The sequence below is a fragment of the Lontra canadensis genome, unplaced genomic scaffold (assembly GCF_010015895.1).
Source record: "Lontra canadensis isolate GAN:19392208 unplaced genomic scaffold, GSC_riverotter_1.0 scaffold109, whole genome shotgun sequence".
Lineage (NCBI taxonomy): Eukaryota > Metazoa > Chordata > Mammalia > Carnivora > Mustelidae > Lontra > Lontra canadensis.
The window spans coordinates 6,101,357-6,120,538 of NW_022631103.1; the positions used below are offsets into that span (position 1 = coordinate 6,101,357).

The following is a 19,182-nucleotide window of genomic DNA, read 5'->3' on the forward strand; positions in this document are numbered from 1 at the left end:
ATAATAAAGACTAGAAAATAATGACCAGCGTAAAGTCAAATGTGATCTTCCTTTTCTCCTAAGGGCTACGCTTGAAGCCGCAGATCAGCTGTCATTATTACTGCCTAATTGAGAATATTATATCATACGGCCCTGTCACTGATTTTTCTTCCCTTGCAGAAATACCTGATTCTGCATATCTGAGACAGAACCGGCAGCTTTGACTAATGTCTGGTGATGTGTTAGCAGATACATTTCTGTCTAGACAACAAATCAATATGGGGCCTTTTTTCTTTTTGCTTGTGTATTCATTTGCTTGGCTTATTGTAAAGCATTCACTTACGGACTTTTAGCCCACTCAGAATAACATGCGAGCAGGTTTGCTGGCAAGAAAGTGTAGCATTCTGACTGTCAGACAAGATAGTCTTTGAAGAACAATACTAAATATATATATATATATATATATATATATATATATATATACACACACGAACGTGGGTGAGGGGCTGGCTGAGGCCGCCTCTGCAAAGTTATTAGGCTTACACTTAAAAGCCTGGGACAACTGGTTCTCCTTCACCTGAATTTTGATTTAGGATGACAGCCCAAATACCAGCTGTGATTATTGGTCATGTACAGTGTCACCAAAGTCCAGAGTCAGAAAGGCCACATGGGAGACCATGAAAGATCTGAAGTGATCACCAGCATCAGGCATCTGACTTTTAAGTTTCTAACTTTTTTAAAAATAGTCCTGACATTATCCTGTATAACTGTCAAACTCCCGGTTTTGCATTTTGATCAAAATTTTATAGGGTTTAAAGGCAGGTCTCTCTTCGTGGGACTATTTTGAAAAACTTGAAAATAAAATGGATTTTATTGCTTTCTTCAGAGGGGAACTTTCTTTTGTCAAAGAGCTGTGATTTGGTTGTTTTAACATCAGGCAGCCAAATAAATATGACTGTTATGGCATATGCTTATATAATTTAAATCAAAATTAGAAGTGATATTTTTCCCTAGCAGAATTTTGACAGCTCAATTCTAAAGTTTCTGTGCCTGATGTTATACAATATGTGAAAGAAATTTTTTGTGTTCACTTAACATATTTATTAAATGTTATATAATATCAACTTTGAGGAGTGAAAATAAAATATTATTTTTAATTTCAAATGCGTATTTGGGCAACATCATTATATCTGTGTAAGTAGACAGTATGGAATAATTCCACAACCTACAAAACACTTGTGTATTAAATAAATACTAATCGTGAGAATGATGATGAAGGTAGCAGTTAATACAGAAGTGAAGCATTCCAGGCAAATGCTGGCAGGTTGTTTTAGGGACGCAGGATGTACAGAAGGTCAAAGTAACTCGAGAGATAAGTTTGGGATACATTGAGCATGTGTGCCCGACGCTATGCTTTTGTGAAATGCCTCAAGAACAACCCAACAGTTTTTTTAATCTCTATACTCTGAAGGAAGAATTCAAGCAGCTAGAATACTTGGTAATTTTACATAAGAGGTAACTAATGCATTGTCTTTCGTTTTCAAAAGGAGCTAACGGTTGATATCTGTTTCTTCTTTTCCCTCTGCGTGTTTTGTTTTGCTCCTGCCTTCGCAGCCCAATGGGAGTAGCCAAGGCAAAGTGCACAACCCATTCCTTCCTACCCCAATGTTGCCACCGCCGCCGCCGCCACCGATGGCCAGGCCTGTGCCTCTGCCGGTGCCAGACACAAAGCCTCCAACCACGTCAACAGAAGGAGGTGCAGCCTCCCCAACCTCACCAAGTAAGTATGGATGAGCCGAGGCGCCGGTCGCTTTTCAAGCTCTATTTACTGGAATCCTCTTTTAAGTCTGGTCCCTAAATGCATAGGCTCTAGCGATAGACCCAGATCCCCGGGGATGGTGACAGCCTAAGTCTGCGGAGCCAAGACCAGATCACAGTGAACCCCACTAATGGGTACTATCAGTGACAACATATGTGGAAATGACCGGGTGTTTGGTGTGGCTACATGCCCAAGACTGAACTCAATATATGACTTATTAAATTTTGCACCTTATTGAATGGCTTTGAATGCTCTCCTCCTGATAATCACACGGTGCCCACTTGCATGAATTCCCAGTAGCAAAAAGTTCCTTTTGTGTAGCCCCGCCATAACTTACAATCCAAGAAAAATGTACTTGATGAGCTATAAAGGCTGTTCATTTTATACATCAAATAGGTTAAAAAAAAAAAGTTTAAATCAAAGTAACAATTCAAAGGTGCGTACCTTGAACACCCACCAAGAGTAAGAGCCTGGCAGAAGATCAGAGCTGGTAGCCATGGAATTTGCTTGGCCAGGTGTGGTGGGGGGAGGGGGACCGGAGGTGGAGAGGAGATAGGAAGTATAATTGGATGGAAACAGAAGAGAATTCTTGGCTCTTCTCTGAATAGTATGGGAACATGTGATCAGACAATATGAGATTTCCAAACTTTTTTAGGTGATAGGAATGATGACTTGCTGAATTAGAGGGATAGTTCCCAATATTTCAGAGATGACAAAGGAATAGAAATAACTCAAACACACAAATTTGACTTTTATTAGTACCTGGAATGATGTCAAAAAGAGTGATGGCCAGAGGCAGAGTTCTGAAGTGATGGATGGATGACCTAACCTTGACAGAGGGTGTGATAATCACCTCCCTAAAGCTTTACTAAGGGATCAAAGTGTAGGAAAGGGTAGGAAATGTGACAGTAATCCTAAGGAGAGCAGGTCTCCAAGGAGTTCTTCAAAAGTGAGACTGGAGGCAAGGAATGTACTGAAGAAAAGATTAGAGTAGACCAGGGAAGAAGTGTTAAGATAAGAACTTGAAGAGCAATTACAGAAGTTGAATGGACGAGAGCACAAGGAGGGTTACTTTGTAGACATACGCTCTGAGATTGGACAGTCATTTCATTGACTATAATGAAGGATGATTCTAGGCCTCTTAGGTTCCTTACTTTCAGTTTAGGGGACATGATGGTCTTGGGTGTAGGAGGTAGAGAGCCAAAGAGGAAAAATAAGCTTCTGTTGACACTGTGTTCGTTGGATTTAATTCTGGAGACACTACACTCCAAAATGTAGCTCTTCGTGGACATGTCTTTGAGGGTGAATTTTGGGTTATCTAGTATTTACTCATTTTGATAACACATATGGAAATGAGTGGCATTGTGCTTGGATTCTGGTATCACAACAAAAAGATTGAGGGTCCAGGGGCAGTTTTGTGGGAACCCACTTCTCTTGATAAGAGGTGGTTCAACCCTTTCCAACAAAGGAGAAAACCTGAACATCTATTGACTTAGGAAACAAAGAAGGCCTGGTCTATGGATCTTGGAAGCTCAGCTTGAAAAAGAAGCTTCTGAGAAACAGAGGCTCATAGCTGCATCCTGCTTATTGTGCATTAATGTAATATCTTCCAGCAAGTTAGAGAAATCACCGTCCCCAAACTCTATTTAAATCTGGTCACTGGGGAATACTGACCTACAGTTTGGTAGCCACCTAATTACCTCCATGTGCCACTCTTCTGTTCATCTTCTGCCTATTTGTGCAGGACAATGACACAGTGCTTTCAAAGCCTTGTGGTAATACTCTAGCTATCCCGTTTACACATTGCCCTCCACTACCACTGTCTCCTGCATCTGTAGTGCATTTTCCAGTAAGGGATGGGGCCCCTCAGGCACCATTTAGGACTAGGGATACCGTGTGCAGTTATGGAAGACTGAAAGATAAGGACTCAGATCCCCACCTTTCCCATCACTAGCTGTGCTTCTCTTCCAATCAGTGCCCTCATCTGTGGAATGTGAGTGATGATCCCTGCCTGGCAGGGTTGTATGGAATCAGCCATGATAAGCACCACTGCCAAATAAATTGGAACATATTATTATCTGCCAAAACTCTGGCCTAATAGGGTTCCCAGGCTTGGGTAACGATGAAATAGGTCTGTAGGACACATAGAGCGACTCAGCCTCTAAATAATATTGTTGGCTTTGGGTCCCTACATCTGGATTCCATGCCATGGATTGAATCAGGTGCTTTGTATGAGAAGGTATCTGTCATCCTGTCATGGCCAGACTCAAGCATTCCTTCAGCATTATGGGAAGAAGTCTGGAGGGGGTCCTAGCAGATCCAGTTGATGTGTTGCATGTCCATTAGAAAAGGTTCGAAGATTTTGGGGAGGAGAATATCAGGAGAGAGAGGCCCAAAAATTTGATACAGGTAATTTGATACTCACCTTTTTTTTTTTTAAGATTTTATTTATTTATTTGAGAGAGCAAGGAGCACATGTGAGCTAGCACAAGCAGGTGGGGAGCAGAGGGAGAAGCAGACTCCCTGCTGAGCAGGGAGCAGGGGCACAGGGCTGGAAACGGGACTCGGGGATCATGACCTGAGCAGAAGGCAGATGCTTGATCAACTGAGCCACCCAGACACCCCTGATACTTACTTTTGAACCATATGATTCTAGGAATGTAGGACAAAACAAAATGTTCTGCTGTGGCATAGAAATACTTTTATCATCATAAAGTCTAACCCTTGTTTCTGGGCTTTTTGGAGTTTGCTGAGATCACAATAATATGTCATTTCACAGCAATATCTTGCCTTACTATCTTTTCCTTTATTAATAAGAGTGGTAGGCTGGGGGACCCATAAGTTATAACGTAGGAAAAGCCTTTCAAATTAAAAATCTCAAAGCCCACTGGTCTACACTGGGAAGAGATTTAAGAAACCCCTTCCAGGCCTCCCCACACACACAAAATCCTCTTCCATGCCCTGATTTCTGAACCAGTTGATAAATAAAATAAAAGCAAAACTCAAGATTGGAAGACCAGACGATCACTTCTATTATTGGAGAATTTAGTTTATAACTGTAGACGAATTTGCTTCCCAATGCTGAATCCGAATTACACAGTCACATTTCCAGTCACGGGCAGTGCTGGACCACCACAGGCCTTCCCAGGGGAGTCTACTCTCCTGTTTAGAGACCATAGCATGGAGGTCCAGATGGCTGTATGGCAAGAGCAGGACAAGTCACCCCTGGTTTCTACTTCCAAACTCTGCAGTCTAGAGAATAGAAAGTGAGCGCGGGAAAGGGACAAGAGGATGTAGAAGGGTACAAATATCAGAGTGAAATCACCTCCCCCTCTCTTCCCATTCATCTTGATGACTACCTTCTTCCGTTTGCTTATTCAGCTCTCATATAGTGAGCACCCGTGATGTGTTAGCTGCTTGGGATACAGAGGTGATTAATCCCTGCTCGTCAGAAATGTGGGATCTGCAAGGGGAGACAGCTGGGAAATGAGTAGCTCACAGGAGGCAACACTAGGACACAGGCATGCGTTCTACAAGAGCACTTGGGAGGGAGTTTGGTCCAGGCCCGAGAACTCAGCTAAAGATGATTTTGGAGACGGCGACTTCTATGCTGTTTAGTAGGGATAATATTCTGGCATTTTAAATCTGAGAAAGAAGGTAGAACTTTTCTCCAGAAACCAGCCTGGTGGGGGGAGGGGATGTCTAAAATTAGATTACCGCTGAATAAAAATTTAGGGCAAAAAATACAGTTTCATAATTTATGTGCTTTCTTAGAAATTAAAACCACAGGGGGGTTGGGTGCTGTTTATCTTTGCCAGTTTATTAGAGCTCAACTTTAGCAAGAAGAATCAGGTATTAAGTACCGATGTTCAGCATCCCAATGGTATGGCGGAAATTGAGGCTTTTTTTTTTTTTTTTTTTTTTTTTTTTTTCAAAAACACTAATTGTGGAACCTAGGACAGCCTTTTCTATTTGGGATTTGAGATGACTGGCAGTAAAAGAAGATTTAAAAAAATAAAAGTAGGAAATCCTGCCAAGGGTCTTCTCTATGACCAACATTTCTGGGCCTCAAATTCCCTTATCTGTTAATGGGACTACCACTGACTGCTGTACCCACTCTCTCGGGCAGATTGTCAGGACAAACTGGGGTGACAGATGCACTATGCTGTAGACAGTTAAGAGTCCAAGGCGTAATTTTTAATACCATCTTATAATGAAACACAAATGGATGCCAGCCTACAGCCGAGGATGTATTTTTAACCTAATCAGTTGCCTTTGGCACCAAATACCCCACTTTGCAGCTGTGGCCAGAAAAACATGGGTAAGGCAGATTTGGGAAAGAATTTGCCTGTGAAATAAATACATTTTAATGGGAAAAATCCTTACTAGTGCCATAAAACAACAACAACAACAACAGGGGGTGGGTGGAGTTAGCAGTTCTCTCTCTCAAGAACTTTTTATACTGTGATTTGTTTGGAGAGAGATTGATACACTACTATGCCAGGTCTGTTTAGGATATGGTGATAAATAGAGATAACCTGTAAGAGTAATTCACAACGGATGTATCCTGTTCCCACTGACTAATGCCTTTGTAAGTTTAGATACCCACTGAGAGACTATCACTTCTTTCATTCATTCAGTAAATAGTAATTGACCATGAACTATGTGCCAAGTCGTGTTCTGGGTGCTAGGATGCAGCAAGAAATGAAAGAGGTTTCAATAATTCCCTGATCTCATGGAGCTCATGTTGTAGAGAGGGAAGAAAGTCAACCCACAAAACAGTGAGTGTAAAAGGCAGGGATGATGTAAGATGGTGACATGTAAGCGGATCCTGGAGGTGAGGGTGTGACTGTCCCTAGGGTGGCCAGAGAAGTCCTGTCTGAGAAGAGGAAATTTGAACAAAGACCTGATGGAAGTGGGAAGGTGAGTCTCTTACTACGACTGTAGGGGAAGAGCTTTCCAAGCAGAAGGAACAGCCAGCATGCCTGGCCAGGGTGGTGAGAACAGAATGTGTAGGCAAAAGGAGAAGGTGAGGCTGGAGGTAAGGTGGGCAGAATCTGGGAGCTGGGAGTGAGGAGTAGGGTAGATAACGTAGGCTCTCAACAGGCCACTGTAAGGACTTGGGCATTTGCTCTGAGTGAGAAAGGGTAGCAGAGAAGTGATAACTCCCTAGTTTTGAACAGAAACACTGTGAAGGTTTTGTTGAAAACAGATTGCTAGGGGCAAGAATTAAAGCAGAGAGACCAGTTAAGAGGCTGTTTTTTTTTTTTCCCCCTTAAAATCAATAATATAATGAGTGTCTTCTACCTGCCAGCTGCTATTTCAGGCAGAAGGGATGCAAAAGGGCACAGTGCCCTTCCCTGTGGACAAATAGTCATCCAAGTTGAAGTAAATTAGTAAGTTAGGGACCAGGAGGTCCAACAGAGAAGGCTAGAGCAGGAAGGGAGGTGACATACCGTTGGAGGGATCCAGACACCAACACGGGGTAGTGCCGGTGGTGAGAATTATTTGAAAGGGAGAGCTGATGGGATTTGCTGATGCATTAGATATGGGTTGAGAAAAGAGAGTGAGAAATCAACAATGACTCCCAGGTTTTTGACCTGGGCTACTGGAAGAATGGAGCTCCCATGAACTGAGATGGGAAGATTCCAGAAAGAGCCATTCTGGGCGAGGGGCAGGGCCCAGAGTTTGGTTTGACCAAATTATGTTTGACATGCCCATTAGGTATCTTACCAGTGATACTAATTATGACAGCATCCTACCTATGAAAGCTCTTTGCAGCTTGCTGAGTTTTTCCATGTGCATCATGCATTAATTGGGGAGGGACTCCTTTTCAAACATGTAATACACTGAGTGGTTATTCCTTGGTGTCCTAAGAACAACAGCTGAAGAATAGGAGAAATATCTCATTATGTTTGGGCCTATTTGTGGTGTGAGGATTCAAAATGCACTATTCTTTTTCTTAATTGTACTGTAACATCCAATTTTTATAACAGGTTAGTACCAAGATCACACTATAAAAATGGACTTTTCCAGAAAAGAAATTACAGATTGGCATCCTAGCCTAGAATTATAATGGAGAGAAAGAATGCTTTGGGATTATGATGGAAGATAAAACATGTGTATTTTCTTTTTTTAATTAATTAAAAACATAAAAACTTAATTTAAGAACGCATAAAAGGCTTATAAACATTTTTCTCCATGCCTTCTTAGCCATGAACTTTTGATTTTTTAAAACGAGAACTGTATTAAAGTAGAAGCATGCAATAACAAATTTCCTTTATTATTTATTTTTACATCTCCCATGAATCTTACATACATTCATTGTATGAATGAATATGAACCTGTTAACCAAGAAAATAACAATAATCTTTGACCGGGATGAAAATTTTGTAGTATAATGATTAACGTATGTTCAGTGCTTTTCAGTTAGCAAAACTCTTTACATGAATACATTATCTTGCTCTGTCTTCCTAGGAGTCCTGTGTAGTCAGGATTTTATAGACAAGGAAGCTGACATTAGAAAGTGCAGATGATTTTCCCAAGATTATACTCCCATAGAAGCCTGGGAGGGACTCAAATGCAGGCCTTCCCATGCTCTTTCTACTACCCCATACCTACCTCATACAAATTATAGAGCAATGGGACATGATTTCTGGTTGCTGTGAAGCCACAACTGTCTGCTTATCTGAAATTAATAACAGCACAACAAAGCACTGAGCTTTTATTTATGTACCAGGCACTTCAGAAGTATTTTTCTATGTATTATCTTGTTTTAATTTTCCCAGTAATCCTATGAAGTAAGTACCTTTGTCACCCAATAAAGTTAACTTCCAAGGCTTCTCAGCCACATGTAGTGGCACCATGATTCACACCCAGCCATCCTGAACCTGTAGTTCATACACTTGGCCATCGCGTCCTATGGCTAGCTTCGCATTAGCCCAAAGGTTCCGTGTTTTTGCCGTGAAAACCCTATGCGAGAAATACAGAAGAAGACGTTAGTTAGTGGGTCATCTGTACCTTAGTATGAATTGGTTTCTGTTGCTGAGAGTAACTCTGCTTGTCAGGGAAAGGAAGAGAACAGAAGATCTGGAGGGAGATTAAACAAAAACAGCAAAAAAGGCAAAAAATAGGAAATGTCGATAAAGGCAGATTTCCTTTATTCGCCAAGACTCCTGAGAACTTGGACTGTTGATGAATGCTTCAAAGAATTATTTTCCGAGTTATCATCCTAATAATGACACCTCTCCCTTTCACCAACACTTTTCCTTAAAATGTGTAACACATTGTTGAATCAGTAATTGGATTTAGAGCAAGCCAGTGAATGATATGTCACTTTTTCACAATTTTTAGATGACGTAAGGACTATGTTTCCTCTTTCAGAGAAGAAGCAGTGGATAACTACAAGAGAGAATGGGAAAAGAAAGAAGTTAGTGGCTTCCTTTCACAAAACACTTTTTCATTACTGATGTCTGAACTATTGCATTATTCTTTTTCTTTACATTTTTAAAATTACATTACAATTACATTAAAATTACAATAAAATCATTTTTTGAGTTTTTATAACATCATAGATTTTTAATTTTTTTTTATTTAAATTCAATTTAGTTAGCATATAGTATAGTATTAGTTTCAGGGGTAGAATTTAGTGATTCATCAGCTGGATATAACACCCAGTGCTCATTCCATCAAGTACCCTCCTTAATGCCCATCAACCTGGTACCCCCCCACACCTCCCCTCCAGCAACCCTCAGTTTGTCCCCATAGTTAAGAGTCTTGTATGGTTTGCCTCCCTTGCAACCAATTCCACAGGTAGGATGGAAAACAATTCCAAACAACTCCCTTCTTATTCTTTCTCAGTCTTAAGTTAGTGTCTGATGTCACTTAGTGCCTGAGAACTCATTTTACGCTGATCTGTTTCCACACTGCTATCATTTTTTGTTGTTCTTGTTTTTGCTTTTCCACATTGATTTTAATTTCTCTACCACCTCTTCTGCTGTCTCCATTATATTTCAATGTTTTATACTCTTCTGAATTAGAAAGAGACCTATATACATGCAATATTTTAATATGTGATAAGAGTGGCATTTCATATTAGAGGAGGGGAAGGGATTATTCAGTGAAGTCTATTGGAACAACTGAGTAACTGTCCAGAAAAAAAGAAGACTCCTTACACCAAAATAAATTCCAGCTGGAGGGGGGGAAAAAAAAAACATACAAAGGTGAAGCTTTAAATACCACATAAAAATATAGGATAACTTTTTAAAATAATATTGGACTGAGGAAGATTTTTCTAAATAACACACACACACACAAACTCAGAAACCATGAAAGGAAAGACTGACCAGTTCTACTCTAATATTATCAAAAATTTATGCATGAAAAAAAATCATAAAGTAAAAAAAAAAATGAAAGTGGGAAAAATATTTGTCACACATGTAACATGCGGTTAAATTATCTAATATATAAAGACCAATAAAAACAGAAAAAGGTCATAAACAAGAGAAATAGAGAACATTTGAAAGATGTCTCATTTATGTAGCATAAAAACAATACAGATTAAGACTAGCAGGGTATCTTTACATACCAGATCAGCAAAAATCAGAGAATACTTCGCATACTCTTGGCAAGTGTGTGGAAGACATACTCTTCTGCACTGTTAGAGGACTGTGAATTGGTCCAACCTCTTAGAAGACAGTTTAATTTTTCAAAATATATATGAATATTATATATCTTTATGTATATAAATTTTAGATGTAAGTAATAAATAGAGTTGGAAGTGTAAACAGATGCTTATCAAGTATTCCTCGATTATAATAAAAGATTAATAATAACCTAAATATGTAACAAGAGTATATACATTAGGTACCCCTTAAAAATAAAGAGACAAGTCTATATGAGTTAATGTTAAGTCAGCAAAAAAGAGTCCTAGGAGTGTGTATAGAACACTATCATAGAGGCGCCTGGGTGGCTCAGTGGGTTAAGCCTCTGCATTCGGCTCAGGTCATGATCTCAGGGTCCTGGGATTGAGCTCCGCATGGGGCTCTCTGCTCAGCAGGGAGCCTGCTTCCCCCCCCGCCCCGGCCCCACCGCCTGCCTCTCTGCCTACTTGTGATCTCTGTCAAATAAGTAAATAAAATCTTAAAAAAAAAAAACAAAAAAAAACGGGCGCCTGGGTGGCTCAGTGGATTAAGCCTCTGCCTTTGGCTCAGGTCATGATCTCAGGATCCTAGGATCGAGCCCCTCATGGGGCTTTCTGCTTGGCAGGGAGCCTGCTTCCCCATCTCTCTCTGCCTGCCTCTCTGCCTACTTGTGATCTGTCTGTCAAATAAATAAATAAAATCTTTAAAAAAAAAAAAAAAAACCACTACCATAGAGTTGGGGGATGTACATACACATTTGCTTGTGTGTTGAAAGATAGAAACTGGTCTGTCATAGAATCGCCCTTTGGTACCTTATCCACTGATAATGAAAGATGCTACAGAGTTTTAAGTCTCCTTTTATAACAAATATAATTATTTTCAAAAATATGTGTCTAGTGATCTAAAAATTCTTCTTTATATAACCTCAATCACTACAGTGACCAAAATTCATTTGTGGTTGGAGGGGGTCCCCATAAAATTCTTGGCAGTTTTTATGCATCTAGATTTTAGCTATACTAACCCAAATTTTGGATATTATAGCAGAAAATGTGTGATCTTTCTGGTAAGGAGTAATATTCTTTTTCCCTCACAGACAGCATGGAGCTTAGTGTAAGGTTAGCATTTTCATTCTCCACAGCCAATATTTGGTCCCAATTTCTGCTTTAGGAACCCACTGAATACATATGTCTTAAATCATAATTTTTCACAAATGCTTTTTGCAGAGTACTACTACTCTGCGTATAATCCAAGTTTGTTATGTTTATATTTGCGAGGGAAAAAGAAAAAGGATTATTGAAACTCGGGCACTTTGATAGGTATGTTCATATGCATTACTTTAATTTCATCTGATTGTGATTATACATCTACAAAATTAGAATTGTCAGCCCTCTTTTAAAAAATAGAACACTGAAACTGAGTCAGGCTTCAAACTCAGGTCTGTTGGACTCCTGAGCTTTGTACTCTACCAGGACACATCCTGCGTTTAGAGATAGGATTTTGTGCATACACCTATCCTCTGAAAATCCCAAGACACTCCATAAAGAACTTTTACATTATTCCAAGAATAATATATGTTTGTATACCTTGCATTGGATGAAAAGCAGAGGAACAAGAGCATAGTAAGAGATGGACATTATAAAGGAGGGACAGAAAAGAACAGACAATAGATGATTCCACTCATTTAGGTTTCCTAACCCAGTTGAGTCTTGTTTTTGCCTCCGTTTGTTACTTTTCCAAGATGACAGAAATAACCAGTGAGTGTTAAGATTTTCTTCATAAAAGTAATATATGACAGTGTAGGAAACTTGGAAAATATAGATTATAAAAAATGAAATTATGTGCTCCTATAATCAATTACTATTAACATTTTGGCCTATTTTCCCCTTAGTACATGTTGATGTGTATATTCATGTGTATATGTACACAGACACATATAAGATGATTGTGACCATGCTGAATATAATATTTTGCATGCCATTTTCTTAATTAGTATTTTACACCTTTTCCCATTTCATAAAACATTGGGAAATGTGATTTTAAACAATTTGTACCTTTTCCTCTATTGGATATTAACTTTGCCCCAATCTGTGAAATATACTCCAGCATATTTTTGAAAATACATTTTGTCCCCAGCTTAAATAATTTCATTAGGCTGGATTCCTAGAATCGGAATTACTAGTACCAACCAAAATATTCATTCTGATACACATTACCAAATTGCTTTTCAGAAAGGTTGCACCAATTTACACATTACTTATGAGTCTGATCACAACATTAACGCTGGAGAGGTTTAAGTTTTTATTTTTTGTAAGTATTGGAAGGCAGATATCTTGGGAGTATAATGCTCTCAATCAGATATTGCAATCAATAGTCCCTGGTTGGATGACTTTGGCATTTTTCTTCAATTGTTTAAATATAACATGTAATGGAATTTGGGGGAATTTCCCATCTTGTTGGCTAAGCCTCTCTTAGGGATTACTTTCTGGACTGCTCTGGTAGAGAGTGTAATCATAGACATTCACTGAGGGATGAAGCTTTAAAGGGCTATGCATATTCAACTACATAATATTTATTATGGTGGACTCTTTATATATAGAAGCTCAGAGATGTTAGTTGGCTTGCCAAGATCACATTTCAAGTAAGATTATAATCGAATGGATTCAATCCAGGGTTTCCTGGTTCTAAAATTCATTTCTACTGATTACTTTGCAGTGCTGTAAAAACAAAAAATGACTTGGGGGTTTTCAGGTTCTGTTTATGTTTTTTTAAGATTAAAAATTACTGGAAATTATTTAAAAATCATTCATAATGCCATTCTTCAGAGGTAATCATTTTATGTGCCTATTTTCCAGTCATTTTCTATGCATATTTTAAACAAAATTGATCATGTATGTGTGCATATGTGTCTATGTGTATATATACAGTTTTATAAATTGATTTTATTAATTTTATCTCACACTAGCAGCATGTCCGTGATGTCATTATTATTTGAAAATGTGCCTAAAAAAAAAATGTGCCTAATGACTGCAAAATATTTCAACATACAAATGAAGCATTAGCTTATAAGATGGCTCGGGTTTGTTCCTCTTTATAAGTAATGCTGTAATGAACATCTTGGAGCATAAATCTTTATCTGTACCTTTAAGTATTGGTTAAGGATAAATTCCCAGAAGTAGGTTTCCAGAGTTACACTGCCTTTTGAGAGGCCGCAGAAGCCTTTCAAAAGGGAGCAATCCAATATATTGATCTAAGGTTTTTTTTAGTAAACCCCAGCTGAATCCATGGGTTTATTCCCTGTGGTTATCAAATATAGCTTTCACCTGTGCCTACCCATATACATTGTTGCTTCCGATCAATATATATGTTCTACCAATCATACAACACACAGCATTTACATAAAAATAAATGACAGTTATAGAATTTGGAATAAATGTAAATGAACTGAAGTAAGCCTCTATTCTTATCCTTCACAGCAATGTTATAGTCAGTTTAAATAGCCTGAATATAGGAAACAGTCCAAAGGGCCTGCTTATGGCACAGATCTGGGTAACATAAGGCCAGAGTGTCTCCAGTTTATAAGTTGTTCTGATCCCCTTCTTTCTGTGTGCACCATGAATGGTCTTATGCTTTCCTTTCTGCATATTTTACCCCAAATCATGATGTAGCTAGAGCCCCTACCTCCCTGTGAGCATCCTTAATATTAACAGAAATACCAGCAGAGCAAAAACATCTGGCTACATTGCCTCTTCTCAAGATTTTTGTGAACTACTGGCACATTAGCCATGTCATGCAAATTGCTACCATACATGTTAAGTAATGCTAATATATTAAAGTTAGAATTTATTAGCTTTTCAGGAAGAAAGCTTATGGGTATGTTGTTCTGTAATAATTTACTAGCAATAAGTAGGTTTTAATTTCATGCCCTGAGGGCTGTCTTTTTTTGTTGGTAACTTGTTTGTAGAGACAAAAGATTTACAGAGATAACAGAATGAGGTAACTGACTGCACAGATGTGATCAAAATAATGGAAATTCAGTGTGGTTATCTTAAAGATTCCAAACATCTGGAGGACAACGACAATATCCGTTCAGTCATGTGGGAATTTCTAAATCTCTGAATACTGGATCATGCGTAAAGAAAGGCTGTCTGTTTCCTTGGCTATATAATGATATTAATAACACTAACCCAGGCCCCATAACTTGTCGATACCTATAGATTTCACTAAAGGAAAACACTCCACAATATTCTCCAGCATTTTCTTTGTGACCTTGCAAGAAAATAATGCTGTTCAAGTTCCTAAATGAGTTCAACAACTATAATGGGTTTCCTTTAGAAATTAGCCAATCTATTTCCTGAAAGTTTCTGCCTTTTTTTTTTTTTTTGAAATGAAAGTTTTCTCGGGGCTTTTTGGTTTGGGGTTTTTTTTTGTTGTTTTTTGTTTTTTGTTTTTTAAATAACGTGATAGTGCAGTTGAGAAAAGATTCTAGAAACTATTTCAGTTAGGTATTTAATCATCTCACTATTCCAAGTTTGCAACTGAATGCTTTTTTATGCACTTTTCCTTCACTGTCAGGTGTCACTGATAAACATTTAATAAAGTTGCAACTTGAACACACAGAGATCTGTTCAAGTCTGCATTCCTGAACTTGCTTGGATTACCCCTGTCCAATAACTAGCACATTCCTGGGCAGGTGGTAGAATCACAGTAAGTCTATTTGGAATGAAACTGAATTTTCGACTAGGTATTTTTTAGAAGGGAAATCCCCACATGTGAGTACGCCTGACTTTCTGAAAACGAGGGGGGAAACTATAGTGTTCATGTTGATATTTAAGATATGAAGGGAGCGGTTTAGAACATGAGTTGTCTTAGTTGTCTTAGAGGTGTTTGGAATGGAAATTCGATATCTTTATTTTATAAATTCTTTTTCTTAAAAGAAAAATAATTTCAATAGACTTTTTCCCCTTCTTTTTCAAACATACAGGTCTCTGACTCAACATTTTGCCTTCCCGTGTTGTATGACAAAACATAATTAGCGGTGTTCTGTCTTTTCTCCCTGCGCTCTGTGATTGATGCCTCCGCTTCCGGCCTCTGCGCCTTTGCTCCTGCTGCTTCCTTTGTGACCCCGGTTCCCTCCGAACCTGCCGGCCCGCGCATCTTTTACAGCACTGTCGCAAAAGCCACCCTGTCCTCATTTCCTCTGTGCAGCTTTTCCTGCTCTCCTGCCAGATGTCCCTTTTCTGTCCGTTAACATCTCATGGATTCTTATTTATGTCACCTTTAAGCACCCATATTTTCATTTATCTACGCCCATCTCCCATCATTAGATGCTAGCATTTCTAGGATGGCAATGTGTCTTGCCTCACCTTTGAATCTCCCGTCGTGCTCAACCCAGAGCCTAGCACAGAGCAAGCCTTCCTGAGAGACAGAGACAGAAGGAGTGAGAGAATGAATATGAATCTATTAAATACATGGAAATACCTCTCTTTGATGCACTCTAGAGTCGATAGAGTTCAAGGGAATGAAGAAAGGGATGTTCACTCTTCATGCATCTGGAGTCTGAGGAAACAGAGCACAGATCTCCCTTCAAACTTCCTGTCAGCGTGTAGGTCAGGCTGCCCGGGTTCAGGGGACTTCATGGCTTCCTGTGTGTGGAAGTAAATGCAGAACCTCAAAGGTCATCAGGTCTCTCACATTTTCTTTTCTGCCAAGGTGCCTCACTGTGTCACTGACCCCTAGCCAGGGTAGAGGATGGTCATCGCTCTCCTCAGGCAGTTGAGCTGCACTTGGGAACCAGCCCCTCAGCCTCCCTGAGGGCACTGCGAGTCCCAGAGGAGCGTCATCCAAAAGGCAGCTCTCCCTTCATACTCACTCCCCACAAAAACATCTGTCTGAATGTTCTCCCTTTCTTCCCCTTTGGTGATTACATATATTTTAGTGGTTACTACAGTTGAACTAGATCTTGAATCTGTCTGCCTACTTTTAATTTTCTAGTTAGTCAGATGTGGATGATTTTAATGATACGGTTTTCAGCTTAAAGAAACATCAACTGACAATGGTACACATATTTTAATATCTTAATATCTTTTTTTTCAGTTACATCTTTTTCCTAAAACAAGGAACGCTCCAAGCATTCTGCTCAAAACAGTGTGACCACCTTGTTAATACCATGGTCAGATTTGATTTTATAGGTGAGGGCTATTACAGACTCAAAATGGATTTATAGGAAAATACCATGATTCCTTCATCCAGACACATCCCTTATTCCTTCCTTTCAAGAAAAAGAAACAAAACATGACACCTTGGGGACAACAAAAGTCGAAATTCTGTTTGGCTTGTAGGAGGTTAGTTACATGTATTTCTGGAAACAACAACAACAAAAAAAAAAATCTAGGTTCTCCCAGGGGACCCTACCTGCATAGTGGTAAAGAGCAGACTTAATGGGTGATCTCTGCCACTGTCCCTGACAACTCCCTCATGCTCCTCCGAGAGTCCCTGCTAGAGATAGATTCTAGCATCGTCAGAGTCCCTTTAAAAGTCTTGCTTATAAAGCAAGAACTGTTCTTGAGCCATCTCCCAACTGATCATACTGGGGCAGGACTTACACAGTCTAAATAAAGGATTTTATGATTAGCCATGCATATGGTAAGTGGGTAACACAGAAGAATGGGATTTTCTGGATATGGGATCAAATTCTGATCTGGGATTTTCATAGTTATCACTGTAGCTAAGGCCAGACTAAGACTATGGGATAATGGGAAGACATACAAGTAGAAAGAGGAAAAAATATCAGATTAGTACAAATAAAATGGTGGAAGCTTCTAATAGTTCTAATAGTTCATCCATACATTAGGAAAATAGTCAAGAGTGGTATTGCTCATGTAGGTAAGATGCCTGGTAAAAAAAGAAAAGAAAAGAAAGAAAAAGTTTCCACTTCAGAGGCAGTCAAATAATCAATAATTTGATTTCTAATAGTCGTGTTTGCCATGAGGACTTTTACAGTGAGATTATATAAGCAAAATGATTTCCTTGTTGCCTTTATCAGAAAAATCATCATATGCCCCTGAATCTTCCCCTCCAGAATGCTCAAAAAAATGCCTATAATAATCTTCCCAGAGAATTATTTTCTGGATTTCATGATTTCCTGAAGCTTTTCCTGTGGCATTTGATTATTGCTGCTGTAAATAACGCCGAAATTATAATTAAGAAAGATATGAATGTGATATAATAGCATAGTAAATACAGTTGTATATAATTAATTACCACATTGCCCCCTTTACTTGATTTTATATTCATGTTGAAAGCTCTTAACTGTGCATGTATAATTGATTCGCTATGGTATATGTGGTTGTTTTAATAAAAAGTTGCAGTTGAGGTTTTTGTTCAACAGTATAACTCCCTTATTCCACTTTTTCTTTGGGAAAATCAAATTTAACTAATGTCATATCATTTCTGGAACTACATCCTGTTATAGGTGAACACTGTGCCTATTGTAACTACCATAATGGAAGATGAGTCATTCTTTCTTTCTTCCTTCCCTTGTTTTCCCTGTGTCCTTGAATTTTCCCAGAAGCTACATTTCTATCGAATAAATTTCCCCAGGTACCATTTCTTCCATTTGATGACTTGGGTATTCAAGAGACTCCCAGGTTTTTATAGTTTTAATATCCCTTTTTTCTTTTATCTTTCTCTTTCTCTCTTTTTTAAATGCTAACATACTGTTTCCCTTGTTTTAAAAATCAGACTAAACTTTGAAGCAGTTTCAGGAGCCTATGAAAGCATGAAAGGCCTCCTGGGACATTTTGAAATCAAGAAGGCAAAGTTTGTCTCGTGCCCAAGAAAGGCAAAATATCCAGATGTTAGCCTCATAGCAGTTTTGGGTGACTACATGATTTGTACGCTACACCTTTCAAATGGCAAAATTTTGGTCTGCTAAACAATAGAGAACAGAACATATTATAGATCTTCTCAGGCTTAGTAAACTTGCTGTGGTCGATGGAGAACTGTCTTCACACAGAAGGAAAACAAACAAACAAAAAAAATGCAATGATCCCTAGGCTCACTCAGCATGCATGTTTCTGATATCCCCAGTATGGTAAAAACATCATAGGAAATCCTGCTATGTGTCTGTGATGACTAGCGTAGCCCGAAGCGCACAGTTCCACCAGGACCCACATTTCAGCATCTGTCATTCGTCACTTAGTACCTTAGCATACTCTCCATGCCTTTTTCTGTTCCTTCCGACATACCTACCTATTCCCATGTGAAAGAACACTCTTCCCACCTAACCACTGAGAGGTTTGACAGGTTATTTCATCTACTAGCTTCCTCCTTATCTCTCCCACATCCTCTTTGTGCCCTGGGAGCGGGTAAATTCACTACCGGGTAATTATAGTCCATCATTTTCAATACCTAACTTTCTATGGAGACTTCTTAAACCATATTAAACTAAAGCAATAGGCTGACTAGAGCAATTAACAAAGAGTATTTTACTGAATTTTTAAAAATTTATGTTTCTCCCATACCAGTGAGTGAGAAGCATGTACAGAATGTGTTTGTGCAGAGATATTTCTCAAATCTGTTCAACTTAGTCTAACATAGAATGGGGTGGGGAGGAAATCAGTAGATTCACGTACCTAGACCATACCTTACATCATGCATTTTTATATAGACATCTATATATACATTGTTTTATATAAAACTATTCCCAGACAGATCCTTCTAAAACAAACACTACAACAAAAC

General features: G+C 38.8%; 1 protein-coding gene across 6 annotated transcripts in view; it reads left to right on the plus strand.

Moving 5' to 3' along the window:
• Window positions 1-19,182, plus strand: part of NFIA (nuclear factor I A) — a 362,345-nt gene that overhangs the window by 309,114 nt on the left and 34,049 nt on the right. For all 6 annotated transcript variants that reach the window (XM_032839786.1, XM_032839787.1, XM_032839785.1 and 3 more), the window contains exon 9: window positions 1,594-1,759. In XM_032839786.1, the coding sequence (XP_032695677.1) occupies window positions 1,594-1,759 (166 nt within the window). The remainder of the gene's footprint in view (window positions 1-1,593; window positions 1,760-19,182) is intronic.